General features: G+C 40.0%; 1 protein-coding gene across 1 annotated transcript in view; it reads left to right on the forward strand.

Annotated features, from left to right (window-relative positions):
* LOC126474919 (protein ELYS) overlaps window positions 1-24,553 on the forward strand; it is a 350,083-nt gene that overhangs the window by 76,636 nt on the left and 248,894 nt on the right. The window contains exon 12 of the mRNA XM_050102423.1: window positions 4,733-4,934. Coding sequence (XP_049958380.1) covers window positions 4,733-4,934 — 202 coding nt within the window. The remainder of the gene's footprint in view (window positions 1-4,732; window positions 4,935-24,553) is intronic.

Raw genomic sequence — 24,553 nt, forward strand, 5'->3', positions numbered from 1 at the left:
GATTTTGCTGTTTCCTCTTTGTTTACTGCTCTCACCTTAAATGAAAACAGAATGGATTTCTGTAGCTGGGAGCTACCAAATGAATTAAAATATGTTCGCATAATTACGAAAGGCTAAAATATGTTGTTAGTTTCCGGTTTTATTTTCACCTTTCTGACAGTCAAGCATTAGTCACCTTGCAGAACAATGATGTTATTTTTGTCGGTTTGCTAAAGAAATTTGGTTTTTATTAATATTTTGTGCTGAGGCAGTCAATTTATTTGAAGCGAAGTGTTTAATTTCACACTGTTGGCTAGTTTCAACTGTTCGCTGCATTTCAAGTGCACGTTTTCCATCTTCTACCTCGTATAGCACTATGCCATAATAAAGAACCAAACATTAGATAATACAGTACTGGTACTCAAGAAAATTTACATCCGAATCTGGACATACGATTGTGTACTTTAAGCCGAATTATGCATTTTAGTATAGTTAATGAAATTACGATGCTCCTGAAGTATCCTTTGATGTCTTGTTTCTTTTATGGCATAATGCAAGATCTTTTAATATTTTACACGTACGAACATACAGGCTTCCTGCGTCATTGTAGCTGCGCAGACGCAGTGACACCTGTTATTTGGCGCTCTCTGGCAACTGCTGAAATGAACCAATTTCTAACAGGTCACAGGAAAATATTGCGAATGGTGGTTTGAAAAGTGTTACTTTCAAAGTAAATTTCCTTTTACGCAAGATGAACCATGTGTGAGAATGTACGATGAATTTCTTAAATCACAGAGCATTTGACTCTCATTTAAAAATCAACTTTTTGAAGATGACCATCTAGAAGAATTTCAAGCCCAGAAGATCAGACATTTTTTTTAAAAAAATTTTACTGGCACATTTGTGTAGCACGTGCAAAATGATGAGCATTATATGTGGAAGCCTAGCTTCTCTTGCAGCTTATTAATCTTAGAGACCAGTATTATCTGTGAAACCTTTGTTTTTCGTCTAACAAAACTATGTATATTAATTTAAACCATTAACTTTTCTTTTTGTGTGTTCGCGCTACTTACGAGTAATCTTGCTATTGGTTGACTACACTACGTGTCCTGTGCTGTCATCAGCTGCCGAGATTGCGTGACATGAGCTATGGCTGGCTTACAAAAGCATGTTGCAATCTCGATTTCATTGCTTCGGAAAGTAACATGCAGTGTTTGGTGGAATTCGAATTTATACCTCCGTAAAATGAAGAAATGCAGCGTACATGTTGCTGCAAATCAAAGATCTTTCCAAAACGTGTTCCCCCGGGTTTTGTTTTCTAAAGTGCCGGCAAATTCTACGTCTGTGTAGAAAACCATAAACATTCTAAGGATTGATAAGTTTTACAGTGCCGAGGAAAAGTATACTGTCATTTAACACGGAAAAAGTGTATTTTCATTCGGGAGAAAGTGTATTTTCAACCGGGAAATTTGGGAAAAATCCGGGAATTTTTTTTTCCTTGTCCACGTATACACCCTGCAATATTTCACGGAGTCCACACTAGAATTTTGCTATGCATCCTGTAGGACCATTTGCACGCATGATTAATCATGGTACCTCCGGTTAAGACGCACTAACACCTACTGGTACCTTTCTCCTACAGACCTCATTAGTGTGAACATAATTTGTGACTACCTTATAATAGTTTCTCTCAAAATCTCTGAAATCATTCTCTGCAGCTAAATTGTCTGAGAGACAAACAAACATTTAATCATTGGCTCTCCCCTCACTTCAGCCAGTAACCTTTGGCGAAATACGGTCAGGCATCCAGCGTTGGATGCATTGATGTCTAAGGATGTTTTGATGGTTGGGATAGACTCCTGGACTGGACTGAAAAAGATCTGATTTCATCCAATGTCTCCTGCTGTTCCAGTTGCCAGTTTGATATTTGTGGCACTAATGACTTGCTGATAAGTCTCTCCCAATGGGAATTGCCCCATCCTTCATGCATACACACACAGAAAAGATTTAGTGTTTGTACACTGAGAGTTCTGTTGCTGTTGCAACAAGCTTGATGCCTGTCACATGCAGAGAAACACACAGTTGCTTGGCCTTCTGAGGGCCTATGCCATGTACCTGGGAACTTTAAGCTCTCAGGTTTTCAAATCTCATCTGATGCAGTTCCCAGCAATCACTCTTTCCTTCTCATCCTGTCCGTATGGCAAGTCCCCTGACCCGTGGTTCTGGGTGACTTTCCTGAAATCTACCCCTTTTCCTAGACCTCTCCAGTCCTTTTCCTCCACACCTCTTCCTTTCCCTTCAACCCTGCTGCCTAAAGTAGTAAAGTAGGAGCCACTGGCTCCAAAAGCTTGCCAATTACAGCCGTCTTTTACGTGTGTGTTCTGTCACCGCTTGATGAGTAGATTTTTTATCGATCCAATTAAATATTTTTATATAAAGGACAATGTGCATGTACCTGTGTGTGTAATTGCTGACTTGTAACAGCAAGAAGGGTCTTGAAAAGTACATTTGAAGCAAGTGAGACTTGTTTCACATTGTATGAAAGCCTGTAGATCAGGTTTTTACAACAAATGTGCCCTTGGAGCAAACTGTGAGCAGCAAGGTGTGAGCACAGAGTGCAGCGAGCACAGGACTCCCACTATCTGCAAGGAACAGAGAATGGGGAGCCGAATGGAGAGTCGAGTGAAGGACATAACAGCTGCCGACACATGTTTGTCAGTCAATTTAAATCTGTGATCAGCTACATGGAAATCATTACATGAAATGTTATTGCTACAAACTGTTATCTTATTAACATGTACTTATACATTTTTCTTAATTTACTTTGTGAGTTGTTATACAAAAATGAAATTGTTGAGGTGTGAGATTCTTAGTTGTTGAACTTTCCCCTTAGCAATTGCTTCTGTGTAGGAGTAATTATTGTTGTGAAATTTAGATGCAATGTGCAGTTTGGATTTCAATGTGACTGCCGTATGCTCAGGCGCATTGTCTTACGTTTTGTTGCAATGAACAGTTGTTCAGAAGCAAACGGCGCACCAAACATTGATTATTATCATAGCAGCCTGTTTGTGCAAACGAGAAAATCCATCCTGATGGACTCCTCTGTAGAATTCCAAGATGTTTTTCTTGTACTGACATTTGTCTTTGTATTGTCTGTTACACTGCAGGTCAATAATTTCGAGTTGTTGTTCAAGACAAATTCCTTCAATATTCACTGAATATGGAGAGGAGAACAGATCTAAATCACTTTCTGATGCCATCAGATCTTGAAAACGTTACTCAAATTGTCCCTTAAGGGATACTAAAATTGTGATTAATGTTGAAAGTGTTTTTTAACAACAGCATCTTGTACAGCCGATAATTTAGGGAAATGAGCTATATTTGCTTTTACCCACTGCTGTTTTCCATACCTATCATTTTGTGTGAACAGGTAAGAATCCTCGCACAGGGGATTGAGATACGAAGACTTTCTCAGTGTTACATAGTGGCTTCTCGCCATTGCTGCTATTAGGTGGCACTGCTGTCAAAACCGACACTCTCATATTTCATATGTGGCACTTCTCCCATGTTGCTGTGGACATGGTGCTTGTGCATTTCCCTCACTCGCCTCCATGCCGCAACTGCTCGACTTGCAAGTAAGAAAGTGAGTGGGCACGAGTGCTCATGCTCGAAATCTGCACGTTGTTAAGCCCTGCTTTAGAATTGGTATTAGAAATGAAACGTGCTCTGTCCACAGGATGTGTGTTGTCGTTTAATGGAGTGCTGAAGAACTAAATGGACTCAGTTAGTCGGAATAAGACTTGGCGTGTCAGATTGGCCTAACTGTACCACTTTATGGCATGTAGCAGCAGAGAAGTCAGGAGCCACATAAGAGCTAAGTGTGCAAGATTTAAGATTGTCTTTATAAATGGGAAGTTGAACGCAACCCTATAAATGGGAAGTTGAACACAACCCTGAATGGGATTCTGGTGCAGTTGAGTGCACAGTAGACAGTATTGATTGTGAAAACTCAATAAAATTTCAGAGAGATTTCCGAAGACATAGTTAAGTTCCCTGGCCATAGAGCTCTGATATAAGCTGGACATTAATAAATTTTGTAAATCTTCACTAAACTGTCTGACATATTATAATAAAGAGTAAATGTCAAAGATGTAAGAAGAGGTTTTTTGTTTCCCTACAAATAGAAGTACACTGACATTTTAAGTGAACAAAAAAATATCAAATTGTGTATTCTTCTGTATTATTGTTTATTCAGACAGTAGAAAGTACTTCGTGTTTTTCATTAATTTATTACTTTATTTTGGGGGTTTGTAATGACACTGGATTTTTTTGGGGGGGGGGGGGGGGGCCGAACAAATCAACACAAGTTTTCATTCATTGATTAAAGTGCAATCACAATACACAAAAAACTACTTTATGTGCTGCCAGATGACACGGTATGTGAATCAGTTCAGGTTAAGAATCACAGTACATGAAGAATATCACCACCTTTTTCGTCTCCATTCTCGTGCTTAGCAGTAAAATTATGTATGTCAATTATAGTTTCCATCTTACCTTTCTAGTATCAAATTAATCAAAACACATGTTTTTTCAAGACATAGTCATACTTCTGTGACAACAGTAGCAATGACACGAGTACTGAAAAATATTTTTGCTGTATTGGGAAACTAACACTGTCTGATACATTAAGGCAAGTTGGTCGACACAGTGAACTTCCTTACAGGATCATTTATTATTTTTTTTATTTTTTAAGTTCCAGATTCCGTTGAAAAGCAGGCAAAGGCCCTTGAAATGATTTCACTATATTTTGAAGTTGTTCAATGGTTCATGAATGCAGGATTACTCCCGGAGTTTCCAGATGATGGTGTGTCATATGGAGGAGATCTACTGATGGAAGATCACCACAAACTTCTGCCATATCCTGCATCTGTAATTAAGAAGTTCTACGAGGACAGGTGAATAAATATTTCAGTAGCCGATGTAGTGCCTTAACTGTTTACATTATTTATATTCCACCAAGAACATTCGATTACCATAATCACATTGTTTTAAGTTCTTTAACTTTAGATATTTCATTTGACATTACAAACCCATTGCATAGGCAACAAAGTTTTCTTTGGGAAAAAGTGAACAGTAAGCTGAATGATCATAGCAGAAAATCTGATGTCTTATCTTCTTACTGTAGGAATGATTATTAGAACAGTTGTGTTATGTTAATAAAAAATGGAAAAAAATTAATTTAAAGTATAGTGGAATTGCATTATTAGAAATGTTCTGCTTGTACAAATTTAGGCTTTTCGGACTTCTTCTCTTACATTTCGAGGACACCAGTGCATGTCAAAAAATGAAGAAAATCCTCCTTAGTTGGTTCCACATGACTTCAACAAAAAAACTTACTACTGTTGTTAAATATACTCTTATTTATACACACATATGATACATAACGCTCGTAATACATCATACTTTAGCCGTACATCTTTACTGTCCTTATTTATACTAGTGTGTGTAAAAAACAAAATAATGTACTAAGAAAAATTAGTGATGGTTTTTTCATTCATCTGCACCATACTACGCATTCATAATTAATGTCTTTGCCAACGCTCACTAGGGGTAAGATAGATACTGCCTACAGGAAAATTAAAGAGACCTTTGGAGAAAAGAGAACCACTTGTATGATATCAAGAGCTCAGATGGAAACCCAGTTCTAAGCAAAGAAGGGAAAACAGAAAGGTGGAGGGAGTATATAGAGTGCCTATATGTGGGCAATGTACTTGAGGACAATATTATGAAAATGGAAGAGGATGTAGATGAAGATGAAATGGGAGATATGATACTGCGGGAAGAGTTTGACAGAGCACTGAAAGACCTGAGTCGAAACAAGGCCCCGGGAGTAGACAACATTCCATTAGAACTACTGACGGCCTTGGGAGAGCCAGTCCTGACAAAACTACTATCTGGTGAGCAAGATGTATCAAACAGGCGAAATATCCTCAGACTTCAAGAAGAATATAATAATTCTGATCCCAAAGAAAACAGGTGCAGACAGATGTGAAAATTACCGAACAATCAGTTTACTAAGTCACGGATGCAAAGTACTAACACGTATTTTCTACAGACAAATGGAAAAACTGGTAGAAGCTGACCTCGGGGAAGATCAGTTTAGATTCCGTAGAAATATTGGAACACGTGAGGCAATACAGACCCTACGATTTATCTTAGAAGCTAGATTAAGGAAAGGCAAACCTACGTTTCTAGCATTTGTAGACTTAGAGAAAGTGTTTGACAATGTTGACTGGAATACTCTCTTCCAAATTCTGAAGGTGGCAGGGGTAAAATACAGGGAGCGAAAGGGCTATTTACAATTTGTACACAAATTAGATGGCAGTTATAAGAGTCGAGGGGCATGAAAGGGAAGCAGTGGTTGGGAAGGGAGGGAGACAGGGTTGTAGCCTATCCCCAATGTTATTCAATCTGTATATTGAGCAAGCAGTGAAGGAAACAAAAGAAAAATTCGGAGTAGGTATTAAAAGCCATGGAGAAGAAATAAAAACTTTGAGGTTCGCCGATGACATTGTAATTCTGTCAGAGACAGCAAAGGACTTGGAAGAGCAGTTGAACGGAATGGACAGTGTCATGAAAGGTGGGTATAAGATGAACATCAACAAAAGCGAAACAAGGATAATGGAATGTAGTCAAATTAAGTCTGGTGATGCTGAGGGAATTAGATTAGGAAATGAGACACTTAGAGTAGTAAAGGAGTTTTGCTATTTGGGGAGCAAAATAACTGATGATGTTCGAAGTAGAGAGGGTATCAAATGTAGACTGGTAATGGTAAGAAAAGCGTTTCTGAAGAAGAGAAATTTGTTAACATTGAGTATTGATTTAAGTGTCAGGAAGTCTTTTCTGAAAGTATTTGTATGGAGCATAGCCATGTATGGAAGTGAAACATGGACGATAACTAGTTTGGACAAGAAGAGAATTCAAGCTTTCGAAATGTGGTACTACAGAAGAATGCTGAAGATTAGATGGGTAGATCATATAACTAATGAGGAGGTATTGAATAGGATTGGGGAGAAGAGAAGTTTGTGGCACAACTTAACTAGAAGAAGGGATCGGATGGTAGGACATGTTCTGAGGCATCAAGGGATCACCAATTTAGCATTGGAGGGCAGCATGGAGGGTAAAAATCGTAGAAGGAGACCAAGAGATGAATACACTAAACAGATTCAGAAGGATGTAGGTTGCAGTAGGTACTGGGAGATGAAGAAGCTTGCACAGGATAGAGTAGCATGGAGAGCTGCATCAAACCATTCTCAGGACTGAAGACCATAACAACAACATGGTCAATTGGGGTTTCATTTTTTGTTTTTAATAAATTTTAACTTTACAGTACCCTGGGGATATTTCACCATGTACCGCAGGGGAGTGTCATAGGACTGTTGCTATTCACAATATACATAAATGACCTTGTGGATGACATCGGAAGTTCACTGAGGCTTTTTGCAGATGATGCTGTGGTGTATCGAGAGGTTGTAACAATGGAAAATTGTACTGAAATGCAGGAGGATCTGCAGTGAATTGACGCGTGGTGCAGGGAATGGCAATTGAATCTCAATGTAGACAAGTGTAATGTGCTGGGAATACATAGAAAAATAGATCCCTTATCATTTAGCTACAAAATAGCAGGTCTGCAACTGGAAGCAGTTAATTCCATAAATTATCTGGGAGTATGCATTAGGAGTGATTTAAAATGGAATGATCATATGAAGTTGATCGTTGGTAAAGCAGATGCCAGACTGAGATTCATTGGAAGAATCCTAAGGAAATGCAATCTGAAAACAAAGGAAGTAGGTTACAGTACGCTTGTTTGCCCACTGCTTGAATACTGCTCAGCAGCGTGGGATCCATACCAGATATGGTTGATAGAAGAGATAGAGAAGATCCAACGGAGAGCAGCGCGCTTCGTTACAGGAACATCTAGTAATCGCGAAAGCGTTACGGAGATGATAGATAAGCTCCACTGGAAGACTCTGCAGGAGAGACGCTCAGTAGCTCGGTACGGGCTTTTGTTAAAGTTTCGAGAACATGCCTTCACCAAAGAGTCTAGCAGCATATTGCTCCCTCCTAGGTATATCTCGCGAAGAGACCATGAGGATAAAATCAGAGAGATTAGAGCCCACACAGAAGAAGCATACCAACAATCCTTCTTTCCACGAACAATACGAGACTGGAATAGAAGGAAGAACCGATAGAGGTACTCAAGGTACCCTCCGCCACACACCGTCAGGTGGCTTGCGGAGTATGGATGTAGATGTAGATGTACCTACATAATTGCCTGCACACTGTACATTGACATGGTATGGAGATGTGTAGTGTTTTTTTTTTTTTTTTTTACATGTACATATGTACATTTGCCAATAGGGGTGGATGACCTTTGTTTGTTGGTTTCTCTTTTATTTAATGGATTGGATATGCCAGCTTATCCTATGTATGTTAAAGTTCTAGAAGAAATTGAAAGATTTTATGCATAATACGGTAGTCCATTACATATTTGAATTTAGTGCCTTGACAATAATGTTAAGTTTGCTTTGGCCTCGCTGCTGGGTTCCGTACTTCTGCACTAGCAGATTTTTCAGCTATGAACTAGTTGCTAACGGTCAACATGTTAGTTGCTAGCATCACAAGTGTGTGCACTCATTTTCTTAGTGTGATTTCACATTGATGTCACACTTTCACGTGAGTATTACATATTAAAGAATTGCCGTGGCATTTGTCGTATTTCTGGTGCAGTGGGTTAGTGCTTTTTGTTCAAAATCCAACGCTGTGGCAGAAGATCTCCATTTTTATGGCCTGGGTGTCATTATTACCTGTTGTACTCACATTTTCAGCAGAGAGAACCCTGGCCAACAGCATCCATCAACGAGGTAAGTACTTGCTTTAACAAGTGTAGTTCATTATTAATGTATCAAGCATTGTGAGCCACAGCACTCATAAGTTATTTCATTGGCCACGCATGTTAATGTCACCACACTTGACCGTCCACTTGTTGAAAGACACATATAGCCGTCCAAAACATTGTATAAATTGTTTGTTTGGTTTCCAGTGAAAATTCACACCAGTATTGAGTTACAACAATATACATAACATGATAGCTTATACGTTTGGCTGACATTCCAGCCAATTGCTTATATTACGAACATAAATTTCTTAAGTTTAAAACGTGATAAATTTTTTCATTAGCTGTGTTCTGTTACTACGGTTTGTTTGTTAGTTTCAACTTACCTCCGTTCACATCACACATACAAATTAATTACATAGCACACTGTTAGGGTACAATACAAGCATACTTCATTTTATAGGTAGGCTTTTATTACTTATGGGAGCTTATTTTTTCCTTAGGTAGAGGAGGTAGAAAAACATTCAAAATAGGACTAAAACATTACACATTGCTGGCCTAACTATGCTTGGTGCCGCCTCCTTTGTTTGGGAGGGAAGAAAGGAAATACTCATCTACTGGTTCAAGGATTTATAAGGAAATTCTACTTGTACAATCATGGACTGGTTTCCAAGGAACTTTCATTTCTCGGAAATAGTGTGTACTGACTAATCACTCACGTAGCATCATGTTTCTTCATGAGCTAGTGCTGTTTACTTCAATTCACGTTTATCTTAGTGTGACATATGAAGAAGCTTCAACCATTGTAGACTTATCTTTCTTGAGTACCTGGAACGTCATTATCCAAGCTTTCAAGTGACTCGATAAAAATTTTTTGGTTTTTGGAAAATAAATTGCTTAAATGTTTATGTGCACTCTGCATTGAATAGGTACTGATACATGTCCAGCAGATATACTGCGACAAAGCATATTTTTATTTTTCGTTGCCTTATGACCTTTGTATAAATATCCTTATAACTAAATTGTTTACTCGAGATGCAGCCTGTTTCTTCATTCGGTACCTGCTACTCTCGACATAATTCTCTTCTGCGCCGTGATGATGCACTGGTCAATGAAAGAAAAAAACGTAAAACTAATTAAATTACGTAGCTTGGTGGCCACTGATATATTTGGTCATTACATCCGTCCACAGATATTTCAATACTTTGTTTAAATTCATAGACATTCGTTTATTTTGTTACCCATTATGATCATTTACCCTGCAATAGCTTATACATCTCCTATATTTTTTCATAATGCTTCCTTTTACTTGTAAATACATTGTATTTGGTATTTAATTAAATCTCTGTGTAGATATATCTATAGGTTTCGTAGTTCTTAAGGCAGTAGATGTAATTGCGCAGTATTTCCATTTACTTTGTATTTAAGTTAGGTTCATGTAAATATTGTGTTCCTATTTGGTTGCGCCATCCGCCAGTCTGTCGCGACTGTGCACAGGTCAGTGCCTCCCCCCTACTTCTGATATCAGCGCGTATTGTTGAGTGCGGACAGCTGAGTCATAAACTAATTTTGTTTCTACTTTTTATTACTGTTGATTTTATGCTTACATGTACAAACCAAAAGAATTCCTTATGCCTATACACATTACTTTATCTTAAAATACACTCCAGAAGAAGAAATTATACTAAGAGTTTTGTACACTATGTAATCTTGTGATAGAAATAAGAAACGCTACCTAGCTTCATCATTCTATAAAAGCTTTTATAACTTTGTGAGGGTGGAGACACTTCTCTCTTCCTGTTTTCTCATGGGTTAATCTGTATGTCTCAAGGTATGGTATTTTGGAAATTGTATATGATCCTGAATAGAGCAGTTGTCACTTATTCAGTTTGCCAAATTCTGTCAATTTAGGGTGCGTCTGTAAGAAGACTCTTTGCCCTTCAGAAAATTGTGTAATACATTTCAGTTTCTTATTATAAATTTTCTTTCTATACTCGGCCCCATTTTCTAGTACGAGGGCTATCCACAAAGTACATTACGTTTTGGAATTAAAAATAAAGTAAGTATTGGAATTTTTTTTTATTATATACAGATGAAAGCCACACTTAAATACTACTTTTCTACATAGTTGCCATTTAAATTAAGGCACTTATCGTAGTGATGGACGAGCTTGGAAATTCCTTCGTCGTAAAATTCGGCTGCCTGTGTCTTCAACCACGTGGTTACCTCTTCTTGAAGCTGTGCGTCGTCATCAAAACGCTGCATAGCCAACCACTTCTTCATTGCTGGGAATAAGTGGAAGTCGCTCGGTGCCAGGTCGGGACTGTACGGCGGATGAGGAAACAACTCCCACTTAAAAGATTCGAGAACTTCACGAGTGGCATTTGCCGTGTGGGCCCGGGCGTTGTCGTGAATCAGCAAGATCTTTGAGCCCAACTGTCCCCTGCACTTGTTTTGTATTGCTCTTCTGAGGTTGTGCAGAGTTTGGCGATACTTTTGAGAGTTTATTGTAGTGGCTCTTTCCAGAAAATCCGCAAAAATGACACCTTTTCTGTCCCAAAAGAGGTAACCACGTGGTTGAAGGCGCAGGCGCCCGAATTTTACGACGAAGGAATTTCCAAGCTCCCCAATCGCTGCGATAAGTGCCTTAATTTAAATGGCAACTATGTAGAAAAGTAGTATTTAAGTGTGGCTTTCATCTGTATATAATAAAAAAAATTTCCAATACTTTATTTATTTTTAATTCCAAAACGTAATGTACTTTGTGAATAGTCCTCGTATAATCGTGGCTTGTTTAATTTTGTCGTGTAGTGTCATTTCTGTAGTGGGTACTTTTGGTATGGGCAACTCCCACTCATTCGTTTGGTTTGTCCGGAACATCAACTTATTAGGTGTGAAACCTGTTGAAGAATGTGGAAGCTTATTGACAACTTGCATGAAGGGAGTTACATATTCTACCCATCAGGTGTGTTTGTGAGGGGGTAATAAACTGGTTAAATTCTTTAAAGGCTCGTTCTACTGGGCTTGCTTCTGGGTGAAAAAAACTTACTAATACATGTTTTATGCCCTGTGAGTTCATAAATTGTTTCCACTTTTGCCCAAAGAAATATATCAATATAATAGAGGGAAACATTCCACGCGGGAAAAATATATTTAAAAACAAAGATGATGTGACTTACCATACGAAAGCGCTGGCAGGTCGATAGAAACACAAACAGACACATACATACACACAAAATTCAAGCTTTCACAACGAACTCTTGCCTCATCAGGAAAGAGGGAAGGAGAGGGAAAGACAAAAAGGAAGTGGGTTTTAAGGGAGAGGGTAAGGAGTCATTCCAATCCCGGGAGCGGAAAGACTTACCTTAGGGGGGAAAAAAGGACGGGTATACACTCTCTCGCGCGCGCACACGCACACGCACACGCACGCACACACGCACACACACACACACACACACACACACACACACACACACACACAGACACGTGTCATTCAACATCATCTTTGCCTTTCCACTTCCGCCTCGACTGACATCTCTGACCAAACTCTTTGTCTTTAAATATGTCTGCTTGTGTCTGTATATGTGTGGATGGATATGTGTGTGTGTGTGCGAGTGTATACCCGTCCTTTTTTCCCCCTAAGGTAAGTCTTTCCGCTCCCGGGATTGGAATGACTCCTTACCCTCTCCCTTAAAACCCACTTCCTTTCGTCTTTCCCTCTCCTTCCCTCTTTCCTGATGAGGCAACAGTTTGTTGCGAAAGCTTGAATTTTGTGTGTATGTATGTGTCTGTTTGTGTTTCCATCGACCTGCCAGCGCTTTCGTATGGTAAGTCACATCATCTTTGTTTTTAAATATATTTTTCCCGCGTGGAATGTTTCCCTCTATTATATATATACTTACTTACTTACTTATCGCGAATGGACCCAGAAGGATCACGCAAAGCTTTCTGACGTCGTTTCTTCCATACTTCTTTCATTCGTTCTCCATGTTTTCTTTTTCTTTCTTCTGTCCATTTGATTCCTGGTCTCTTTAGTGCTTCCTTCTCCGACAATACAATCCACTTTTCCACCTTATTTCTAAAAGTTTTTCTATCTTTGACATCTTTAAGTTCAATATTTGCTTTTTGTAAATCTAATTTTACTTGGCTAATCCATGGTGTTGTTGATTTGACTTTTTCTATGTAACTGAGAATTCTGTTGGTGAGTCGTGTGGGGGGAAGTCTAGTGACATGTCCATAAAATTTTAATCTTCGCCTTCTTATGTCTGCTGCCAGGTTTGATATAGTTTCTGTGGTTCTTCTTGATTGTATCCGGTATCCTTCTTCTGTTAATTTTGGACCTAAAATCTTTCTCATAATTTTGCGTTCTTCTTTTAGTATTTTTTCTAAATCACATTTTGTGTGGAGTGTGAGCATTTCACTAGCATATAGTGCTGCTGGCTTAATTACTGTGCAGTAGTGTCTGATTTTTGTGTTCGAGGAGATGCATTTTTTATTGTATATTTCATGTGTCATGCCATATGCTCTCTTCATTTTCTGTTGTCTGATCTGTGCAACTTTCTCTCCTCCGGTTGGCTCCAAAATTTCACCTAGGTATTTAAAATGTTTTACTCTATTTATTTTTCCATATTTTGTGTTCAAACTGTGTATATGGAATTTCGTACAGAAAAATTCGGTCTTTTGAAACGAAATTTGTAAACCTACTTTATCCGCGCATTCCTTAAGGATCTCTGTTTGTTTGGTGGCGATTTCTTCATCATCTGCAAGTATGGCCAAGTCGTCCGCGAATGCTAAACAAGATATCTCCACGTTGTCTTTGGTTCTACCAAGATGGATTGGTTTCCAGTAGGATTGATTTTTTAATTCTTTTTCCCATTCCTTAATGACTTTATCCAGGACTATATTAAACAGAAGTGGAGATAGCCCGTCACCTTGACGTACTCCAGTTTTTATGAGAAAAGGTTCAGAGATTTCTCCCCTGAATTTAACTTTAGATACAGTGTCTGTCAGTGATTCTTTGATAAGCCTTAGTGTTTTGGAGTCAAGTCCAAGTTCCTCTAAAATGTTAAACAAAGATTGCCGGTCAATTGAGTCATAGGCTTTCTTAAAATCTACAAATGTACAAATTATGGGGGCATTTCTAATTGCTTTGTGTTTTAATATTGTCTTTAAATTAAATATTTGTTCTATGCATGAGCGACCGGGGCGGAAGCCTGCTTGATAATCACCAATTTGGCATTCCAGCTGCTCTTGTGTTCTTTTCAGCAGGCATGTTGAGAGAATTTTGTAGGTGACTTGTAAAAGTGAGATTCCCCTGTAGTTATTGACATTTGTTCTGTCTCCTTTTTTATGTAATGGGTGAATAAGGGCACATTTCCAATCCTCTGGTAATTTTTCTGTTTCCCATATTTTTGTTATTATTTTTGTGAGCTCTTGCAACGTCTTTGGTCCTAGGTTTTTTAATAGCTCTGCAACAATGCCATCTACGCCAGATGTTCTATTATTTTTTAAGTTTTTAATGTGACATTTGATTTCTTCCTGTGTTTGTGGTAATGAATCCGGTTGAGCGTTGGCACTGATTTCTTTGGGAAACCTTAAACTAGGTTCTGGGCAATTTAGTAGGTTAGAAAAATATTGAGCCAATACTTGACAGTTTTCCTGGTTTGTTAGGGCTAATTTACCATCTGGTTTTCTGAAACATAAATTTTGAGGGATATATCCTTGTATTTTATCTGCGAAAGTTCAGTAGAAGTCTCTTGTATTATAGTTTTGGAAATTTTTTTCTATGGCATCCAGTTGTGCCTTTGTGTATTTCCTTTTTGCTTGCCTAATAGATTTTGAAACCTGTTTTCTAACCTCGTTAAATAAATGTAGACTTTCTTGTGATTTTTTACTGTTATATTCTTGAAATGCCTTTTTTCTCCTTTCCAATGCATTTTCACAGTCTGAATCCCACCAAGGGTGTTTGAATATCTTTTTCAAGGGAATAGTTTCCTTAGCTATTCGCGTGATTTTAGAATGAAATTCTTCCCATGTGTTTGCCTTTTCCTTCTCCCATTCTTCTTTTACTTTAGATTCTTTAATCTTCTTGGTGTCATATTTCTGTATTTCTGTTTTCTTCTGATGACTTCTTCGTGCTGTAAACTTGATTTTAATTCTAGTTAGGTAATGGTCTGAATCAATGTTTGCTCCTCTGCGTACTTGGACGTCGTAAATTTCTTTTTGTACTGGGTATGAAATCGCCACATGATCTATTTGAAACTCGCCAATTTGCTGTATAGGAGATCTCCATGTCTTTTGTTTTCTTGGACATTTTCTTAGAGATGTTGACATTATCTTCAGGTTATATATATATATATATATATATATATATATATATATATATATATATATATATATATATATATATATATATATATATATATATATATATATATAAAAAGAAAGATGATGAAACTTACCAAACAAAAGCGCTGGCAGGTCGATAGACACACAAACAAACACAAACATACACACAAAATTCTAGCTTTCGCAACCAATGGTTGCCTCGTCAGGAAAGAGGGAAGGAGAAGGAAAGACAAAAGGATATGGGTTTTAAGGGAGAGGGTAAGGAGTCATTCCAATCCCGGGAGCGGAAAGACTTACCTTAGGGGGAAAAAAGGACAGGTATACACTCGCACACACACACATATCCATCCACACATACACAGACACAAGCAGACATTTGTAAAGGCAAAGAGTTTGGGCAGAGATGTCAGTCGGGGCGGATGTACAGAGTTTGCCTCTGTACATCCGCCCCGACTGACATCTCTGCCCAAACTCTTTGCCTTTACAAATGTCTGCTTGTGTCTGTGTATGTGTGGATGGATATGTGTGTGTGTGCGAGTGTATACCTGTCCTTTTTTCCCCCTAAGGTAAGTCTTTCCGCTCCCGGGATTGGAATGACTCCTTACCCTCTCCCTTAAAACCCATATCCTTTTGTCTTTCCTTCTCCTTCCCTCTTTCCTGACGAGGCAACCATTGGTTGCGAAAGCTAGAATTTTGTGTGTATGTTTGTGTTTGTTTGTGTGTCTATCGACCTGCCAGCGCTTTTGTTTGGTAAGTTTCATCATCTTTCTTTTTAGATATATTTTTCCCACGTGGAATGTTTCCCTCTATTATATATATATATATATATATATATATATATATATATATAAACAAAGATGATGTGACTTACCAAATGAAACTGCTGGCAGGTCGACAGACACACAAACATACACACAAAATTCTAGCTTTCGCAACCAACGGTTGCCTCGTCAGGAAAGAGGGAAGGAGAGGGAAAGATGAAAGGATTTGGGTTTTAAGGGAGAGGGTAAGGAGTCATTCCAATCCCGGGAGCGGAAAGACTTACCTTAGGGGGAAAAAAGGACGGGTATACACTCGCGCACACACACACATATCCATCCACACATATACAGACACAAGCAGACATCTTAATGGGGTCGTTGTGGGGGTGTTGTGAGGGTGACATGGTATTAGAAGGTGGAAAGTGTAACATGAGGTTGAAATGAAAATGAAAGATAAAAATATATGGGGAGAGATAAGGGTGAACTGGAAAATAACTGGAGATCTGGTATGAAAAAATGCGAAAAAGTGTTGGTTAAGTTGATCCTGTGGTGAACTTGGGTTGGTAGACAGCGATGTGCATGAAGGTTAGGTGGTTGTGTTGCCGCTAAAACACGTTAAAGGACGGAGAAATTCGGGAAAATTTCGAAAAAACGTGTAAATGTATTAAAAGGCGTGGTGTTGTGGTGAAAGATTACGAAAATGGGGCTAACAATTGTAAATAATGACGTAAAAACCGGTGGAGAGCGGCTAAAAATGATCAGTGATGTACGAAAAACGGAAGTGGAAATAAAGTAAAAGTTATTAGAACTAGCCGAAATGGTTGTTTAATACGTGAAGGCAGCTGTTATTGAACTAGAAACGGTTAGCGGTATTGTTGAAAGCGCAAAATAAAAATTTTTTGGTTATGGTTTGGAAGTGGGTTACGTATTATAGAGTATATATAGGCGGGATAAAATTGTATTACGGTAAAAAGGGAAGGTGAATAGAAAGTGAGACCACTGGTAAACGCAGAAAGAGAAAATAAGACGACAGGAAAGATTTCGAGATGCAATAGCGACAATAACAAACGTAATTGTTGGGTTCAAATTAATGATATGGTTATAATAGAGGGAAACATTCCACGTAGGAAATATATATCTAAAAACAAAGATGATGTGACTTACCAAATGAAACTGCTGGCAGGTCGACAGACACACAAACAAACACAAACATACACACAAAATTCTAGCTTTCGCAACCAACGGTTGCCTCGTCAGGAAAGAGGGAAGGAGAGGGAAAGATGAAAGGATTTGGGTTTTAAGGGAGAGGGTAAGGAGTCATTCCAATCCCGGGAGCGGAAAGACTTACCTTAGGGGGAAAAAAGGACAGGTATACACTCGCACACACGCACATATCCATCCACACATACAGACACAAGCTGACATATAAATATGTCTGCTTGTGTCTGTATGTGTGGATGGATATGTGCGTGTGTGCGAGTGTATACCTGTCCTTTTTTCCCCCTAAGGTAAGTCTTTCCGTTCCCGGGATTGGAATGACTCCTTACCCTCTCCCTTAAAACCCACTTCCTTTCGTCTTCCCCTCTCCTTCCCTCTTTCCTGATGAGGCAACAGTTTGTTGCGAAAGCTTGAATTTTGTGTGTATGTTTGTGTTTGTTTGTGTGTCTATCGACCTGCCAGCGCTTTTTTTCGGTAAGTCACCTCATCTTTGTTTTTATATATAATTTTTCCCACGTGGAATGTTTCCTTCCATTATATATATATATATATATATATATATATATATATATATATATATATATATATATATATATATATATATATATATATATATAATATGTCGACTTTAAAAAGGCATATGATTCAATTCACAGACCCACACTATTTAAAATTATTGAAGAACAAGGACTGGATAAGAAGACACGGAACATCATAGAGCAGACATTAACAAATACAAAATGCAAAGTGAAATTCATGGGAAAACTTTCAAAATCATTTGAGATAAAAACTGGGGTTAGACAAGGTGATGGATTATCACCTCTGTTATTTAACTTAGTTCTGGATAGAGTCATGGCAGAATGGGAAAAAGAACTCAAAAAAGAAAAGTACTGGAAACCAATATCACTGGGAACCAAAAAAGATGACCTACAAATCCCCTACTTAGCCTACGTAGACGATCTTGCAATAATGGCAGATTCTAGTGAAATGGCAGTCAAACAGATAGAAACCTTAAAAGAGTGTGCAAGAAAAGTTGGCCTACAAATATCTTTTGAGAAAACGGTGTTTACAACAACAAATCTAGAAATTTCTAATTTACAAACCAAATATGGAGAAATTTAGAGGGTACCATACTTTAAATATTTAGGAGAGATAATTTCTGAAAAATACTCACAACAAGAAAGAATATTAAAAGCTCGTAGGGGTCTAGGGCTGGTCCAAAACATTTACAATAAAAAATGTCTATCTATAAATACAAAAATTAAACATTATAAGTTGGTAATTAAACCAATAATGCTATATGCCAGCGAAACCTTGACACTTAAAAGGAAAACAGATATGGAAAACCTGAAGAAAGAGGAAAGGAAAATCATTAGGAAAATTCTGGGACCAAGATGGACCAAAGAGGGGTATAGATTACAGAAAAATTCTAAAATTGAAGAATATTCTAACATAGAGATAGACATGAGGAAGAGGCGTCTAAAATTCTATGGCCACATAATGAGACTTCCCGATCACAGACTTACAAAAAAAATAGTAAGATACATAGCATCCCTTGTTAATGGAGGAGAATGGATCAAAAATGTAAAGAAAGATCTGGAATTAGCCAACATTACTACTGAAGACATGAACAAAAGAAACAATTTCAAACTTAAAGTTGACAAATGGGAGGTCAAACCAGAGACAAAAGCGCCGAGAACTGGAACAAAATGGAGCGAAGAAAGAAAAGCTGAATTCTCGCAAAGAATGAAGACCTGGTGGGCAAACAAGAAGAATAAGAAGCCCCAGAAGTGAACCATCTTTACTTAGCGTCTTCCATGTTGGGAGCTTTACGACTAATAATATATATATATATATATATATATATATATATATATATATATATATATATATATATATATATATATATATGAATATAATAGAGGGAAACATTCCACGTGGGAAAAATATATCTAAAAAGAAAGATGATGAAACTTACCAAACAAAAGCGCTGGCAGGTCGATAGACACACAAACATACACACAAAATTCTAGCTTTCGCAACCAATGGTTGCCTCGTCAGGAAAGAGGGAAGGAGAAGGAAAGACAAAAGGATATGGGTTTTAAGGGAGAGGGTAAGGAGTCATTCCAATCTCGGGAGCGGAAAGACTTACCTTAGGGGGAAAAAAGGACAGGTATACACTCGCACACACACACATATCCATCCACACATACACAGACACAAGCAGACATTTGTAAAGGCAAAGAGTTTGGGCAGAGATGTCAGTCGGGGCGGATGTACAGAGGCAAAGATGAAGTTGAAAGACAGGTGGGGTATGAGCGGCGGCAAATTGAAATTGAAATTAGCGGAGATTGAGGCCTGGCGGATAGCGAGAAGAAAGGATATGCTGAAGGGCAAGTTCCCATCTCCGGAGTTCTGACAGGTTGGTGTTAGTGGGAAGTATCCAGATAACCCGGACGGTGTAACACTGTGCCAAGATGTGCTGGCCGTGCACCAAGGCATGTTTAGCCACAGGGTGATCCTCATTACCAACAAACACTGTCTGCCTGTGTCCATTCATGCGAATGGACAGTTTGTTGCTGGTCATTCCCACATAGAACGCTTCACAGTGTAGGCAGGTCAGTTGGTAAATCACGTGGGTGCTTTCACACGTGGCTCTGCCTTTGATCGTGTACACCTTCCGGGTTACAGGACTGGAATAGGTGGTGGTGGGAGGGTGCATGGGACAGGTTTTACACCGGGGGCGGTTACAGGGGTAGGAGCCAGAGGGTAGGGAAGGTGGTTTGGGGATTTCATAGGGATGAACTAAGAGGTTGCGAAGGTTAGGTGGACGGCGGAAAGACACTCTTGGTGGAGTGGGGAGGATTTCATGAAGGATGGATCTCATTTCAGGGCAGGATTTGAGGAAGTCGTATCCCTGCTGGAGAGCCACATTCAGAATCTGATCCAGTCCCGGAAAGTATCCTGTCACAAGTGGGGCACTTTTGGGGTTCTTCTGTGGAAGGTTCCGGGTTTGAGGAGATGAGGATGTGGCTCTGGTTATTTGCTTCTGTACCAGGTCGGGAGGGTAGTTACGGGATGCAAAAGCTGTTTTTAGGTTGTTGGTGTAATGGTTCAAGGATTCCGGACTGGAGCAGATTCGTTTGCCACGAAGACCTAGGCTGTAGGGAAGGGACCGTTTGATGTGGAATGGGTGGCAGCTGTCATAATGGAGGTACTGTTGCTTGTTGGTGGGTTTAATGTGGACGGACGTGTGAAGCTGGCCATTGGACAGGTGGAGGTCAACGTCAAGGAAAGTGGCATGGGATTTGGAGTAGGACCAGGTGAATCTGATGGAACCAAAGGAGTTGAGGTTGGAGAGGAAATTCTGGAGTTCTTCTTCACTGTGAGTCCAGATCACGAAAATGTCATCAATAAATCTGTACCAAACTTCGGGTTGGCAGGCCTGGGTAACCAAGAAGGCTTCCTCTAAGCGACCCATGAATAGGTTGGCATACGAGGGGGCCATCCTGGTACCCATGGCTCCCTCCCACCACCACCTATTCCAGTCCTGTAACCCGGAAGGTGTACACGATCAAAGGCAGAGCCACGTGTGAAAGCACCCACATGATTTACCAACTGACCTGCCTACACTGTGAAGCGTTCTATGTGGGAATGACCAGCAACAAACTGTCCATTCGCATGAATGGACACAGGCAGACAGTGTTTGTTGGTAATGAGGATCACCCTGTGGCTAAACATGCCTTGGTGCACGGCCAGCACATCTTGGCACAGTGTTACACCGTCCGGGTTATCTGGATACTTCCCACTAACACCAACCTGTCAGAACTCCGGAGATGGGAACTTGCCCTTCAGCATATCCTTTCTTCTCGCTATCCGCCAGGCCTCAATCTCCGCTAATTTCAATTTCAATTTGCCGCCGCTCATACCCCACCTGTCTTTCAACTTCATCTTTGCCTCTGTACATCCGCCCCGACTGACATCTCTGCCCAAACTCTTTGCCTTTACAAATGTCTGCTTGTGTCTGTGTATGTGTGGATGGATATGTGTGTGTGTGCGAGTGTATACCTGTCCATTTTTCCCCCTAAGGTAAGTCTTTCCGCTCCCGGGATTGGAATGACTCCTTACCCTCTCCCTTAAAACCCATATCCTTTTGTCTTTCCTTCTCCTTCCCTCTTTCCTGACGAGGCAACCATTGGTTGCGAAAGCTAGAATTTTGTGTGTATGTTTGTGTTTGTTTGTGTGTCTATCGACCTGCCAGCGCTTTTGTTTGGTAAGTTTCATCATCTTTCTTTTTAGATATATTTTTCCCACGTGGAATGTTTCCCTCTATTATATTCATATCATTAATTTGAAGCCAACAATCACGTTTGTTATTGTTATCGTTATTGTTATTGTCACTGTTACATTTCGAAGTCTTTTCTGTCGTCTTATTTCCTCCTTCTGTTTTTGCCAGCAGTTTCACTTTCTATTCACCTTCTCCTTTTTTACCGTAATCCAGTATACAATTTTATCCCGTCGATATACACTCAATAATACGTAATAATACGTAAATCACTTCGAAACCATAACCAAAAAAATTTTTTTTTTTTTTTTCCGTTTTGCTGCTATAAAATCCACCGTTTCCAGTCCACAAACAGTTCCTTTTAGCTATTAAACAACCCTTTCGGCAGTTTTAATAACTTTTGCTTTATTTCCATTTCCGTTTTTCTCACATCACCGATCATTTTTAGCCGCTTCCCACAGGTTTTAACGTCATTATTTCTTCATCAAACAATTGTTAGCTTCATTTCCATAATCTGCCACCACCAAACCACTCCTTTTAATACATCCTCACGTAGTTTTTTCGAAATTTTCCCGAATTTCTCCACCCTTTAACGTGTTTTGGCGGCAACACAACCACCTAACCTTTATGCACATCATTATCTACCTACACAAGTTCACCACAGGATCAACATAGCCCAGCCCTAACCAACCCTTTTTCGCCTTTTTTTCACACCAGATCTCCATTTGCTTTCTAATTTGACCTTTATCTCTCCCCATATATTTTTTCATATTTATTTTCATTTTCATTTCAGCCTCGTGTTCCACTTTCCACCTTCTAGTACCATGTCACCCTCACAACACCTTCACAACGACCCCATTAAGTTTTATTTACATTCCCGCCGCAAACATGCCTTTGCCCTAGCCAGATTACACTCCCATATTTTATTTTCTCAGGCTTGTCTGACATTTGGCATTACCCCCAAAGGCCTCACACTTAAAGTTCCCATCTCTGGCTGCAACCCTTCTTTCCATCAGTCCCTATACCAGTTCCAAACCAAACAATCCATTGCCCTCACCCGCCTAATCCTTCACCTACACATCCACTCAGCCAATCAACACACCCATCAACTCCTATCCTTTATAAAAATCCTCAATCTTTCCTCTCCCACATCCACACCTGTTGTTCAGAGCATCCTCCTACAGGCCAACCGCAAATTAGAGCAGCATGCCACCCTCCACCTTAAAAAACTATCCAATCTCCTGGTTTCCCACCTCCGGAAAGGCAACTCACTCACCCTTCACAACCTTTCCAGCAAACCTCAACCTCCTCTCATTGCACACAAACCCAGTCTCTCCCATCTACTCAATCTCCCACTTCCAGCTCCACTCCCTCCAAAACCTCAAAATTCCAATCAACGCAATCTGGAACCACAACACCCCAATTCAGTAGTTAACCTTTCCTCCAAACCTCTCTCCCAATCCGAAACCTCTGTCCTATCCAAAGGCCTCACCTTCAGCCCCACTCCCAGATTTAACCAAACAGCCCTCGTCAAAGATTTACTGTCCTACACCCGTACTCTCTGCTGGAAATATCACTTTGCCACGGAGAAAAATGATCCTAATCCTACTCCTAATGATCCAACTCCCCAAGACACTATCCAAATTGAACCATGCCTGGAACAGTTCCGTCCTCCGTCACAGCGGGACCCACCTCCTCTTCCTCAAAATCACCCTCTCCTAACCTTCCAGGAATTTCTGACTTCCAGCCTTGCCTCTCAATCCTTCTTAAAAAACCTTAATCCTACTCCCAACATCACCACTGCTGAAGCCCAGGCTATCCGTGATCTGAAGGCTGACCGATCCATCGTCATTCTTCCGGCGGACAAGGGTTCCACAACTGTGGTACTTGATCGCCGGGAGTATGTGGCTGAGGGACTGCGTCAGCTTTCAGACAACACTACTTACAAAGTTTGCCAAGGCAATCCCATTCCTGATGTCCAGGCGGAGCTTCAAGGAATCCTCAGAACCTTAGGCCCCCTACAAAACCTTTCACCCGACTCCATCAACCTCCTGACCCCACCAACACCCCGCACCCCTACCTTCTACCTTCTTCCCAAAATTCACAAACCCAATCATCCCGGCCGTCCCATTGTAGCTGGTTACCAAGCCCCCACCGAACGCATCTCTGCCTACGTAGATCAACACCTTCAACCCATTACATGCAGTCTCCCATCCTTCATCAAAGACACCAACCACTTTCTCAAACGCCTGGAATCCCTACCCAGTCTGTTACCCCCGGAAACCATCCTTGTAACCATTGATGCCACTTCCTTATACACAAATATTCCGCATGTCCAGGGCCTCGCTGCGATGGAGCACTTCCTTTCACGCCGATCACCTGCCGCCCTACCTAAAACCTCTTTCCTCATTACCTTAGCCAGCTTCATCCTGACCCACAACTTCTTCACTTTTGAAGGCCAGACATACCAACAATTAAAGGGAACAGCCATGGGTACCAGGATGGCCCCCTCGTATGCCAACCTATTCATGGGTCGCTTAGAGGAAGCCTTCCTGGTTACCCAGGCCTGCCAACCCGAAGTTTGGTACAGATTTATTGATGACATTTTCGTGATCTGGACTCACAGTGAAGAAGAACTCCAGAATTTCCTCTCCAACCTCAACTCCTTTGGTTCCATCAGATTCACCTGGTCCTACTCCAAATCCCATGCCACTTTCCTTGACGTTGACCTCCACCTGTCCAATGGCCAGCTTCACACGTCCGTCCACATTAAACCCACCAACAAGCAACAGTACCTCCATTATGACAGCTGCCACCCATTCCACATCAAACGGTCCCTTCCCTACAGCCTAGGTCTTCGTGGCAAACGAATCTGCTCCAGTCCGGAATCCTTGAACCATTACACCAACAACCTAAAAACAGCTTTTGCATCCCGTAACTACCCTCCCGACCTGGTACAGAAGCAAATAACCAGAGCCACATCCTCATCTCCTCAAACCCGGAACCTTCCACAGAAGAACCCCAAAAGTGCCCCACTTGTGACAGGATACTTTCCGGGACTGGATC

The sequence above is a fragment of the Schistocerca serialis genome, chromosome 4, assembly GCF_023864345.2.
Source record: "Schistocerca serialis cubense isolate TAMUIC-IGC-003099 chromosome 4, iqSchSeri2.2, whole genome shotgun sequence".
Taxonomy (NCBI): Eukaryota; Metazoa; Arthropoda; class Insecta; order Orthoptera; family Acrididae; genus Schistocerca; species Schistocerca serialis.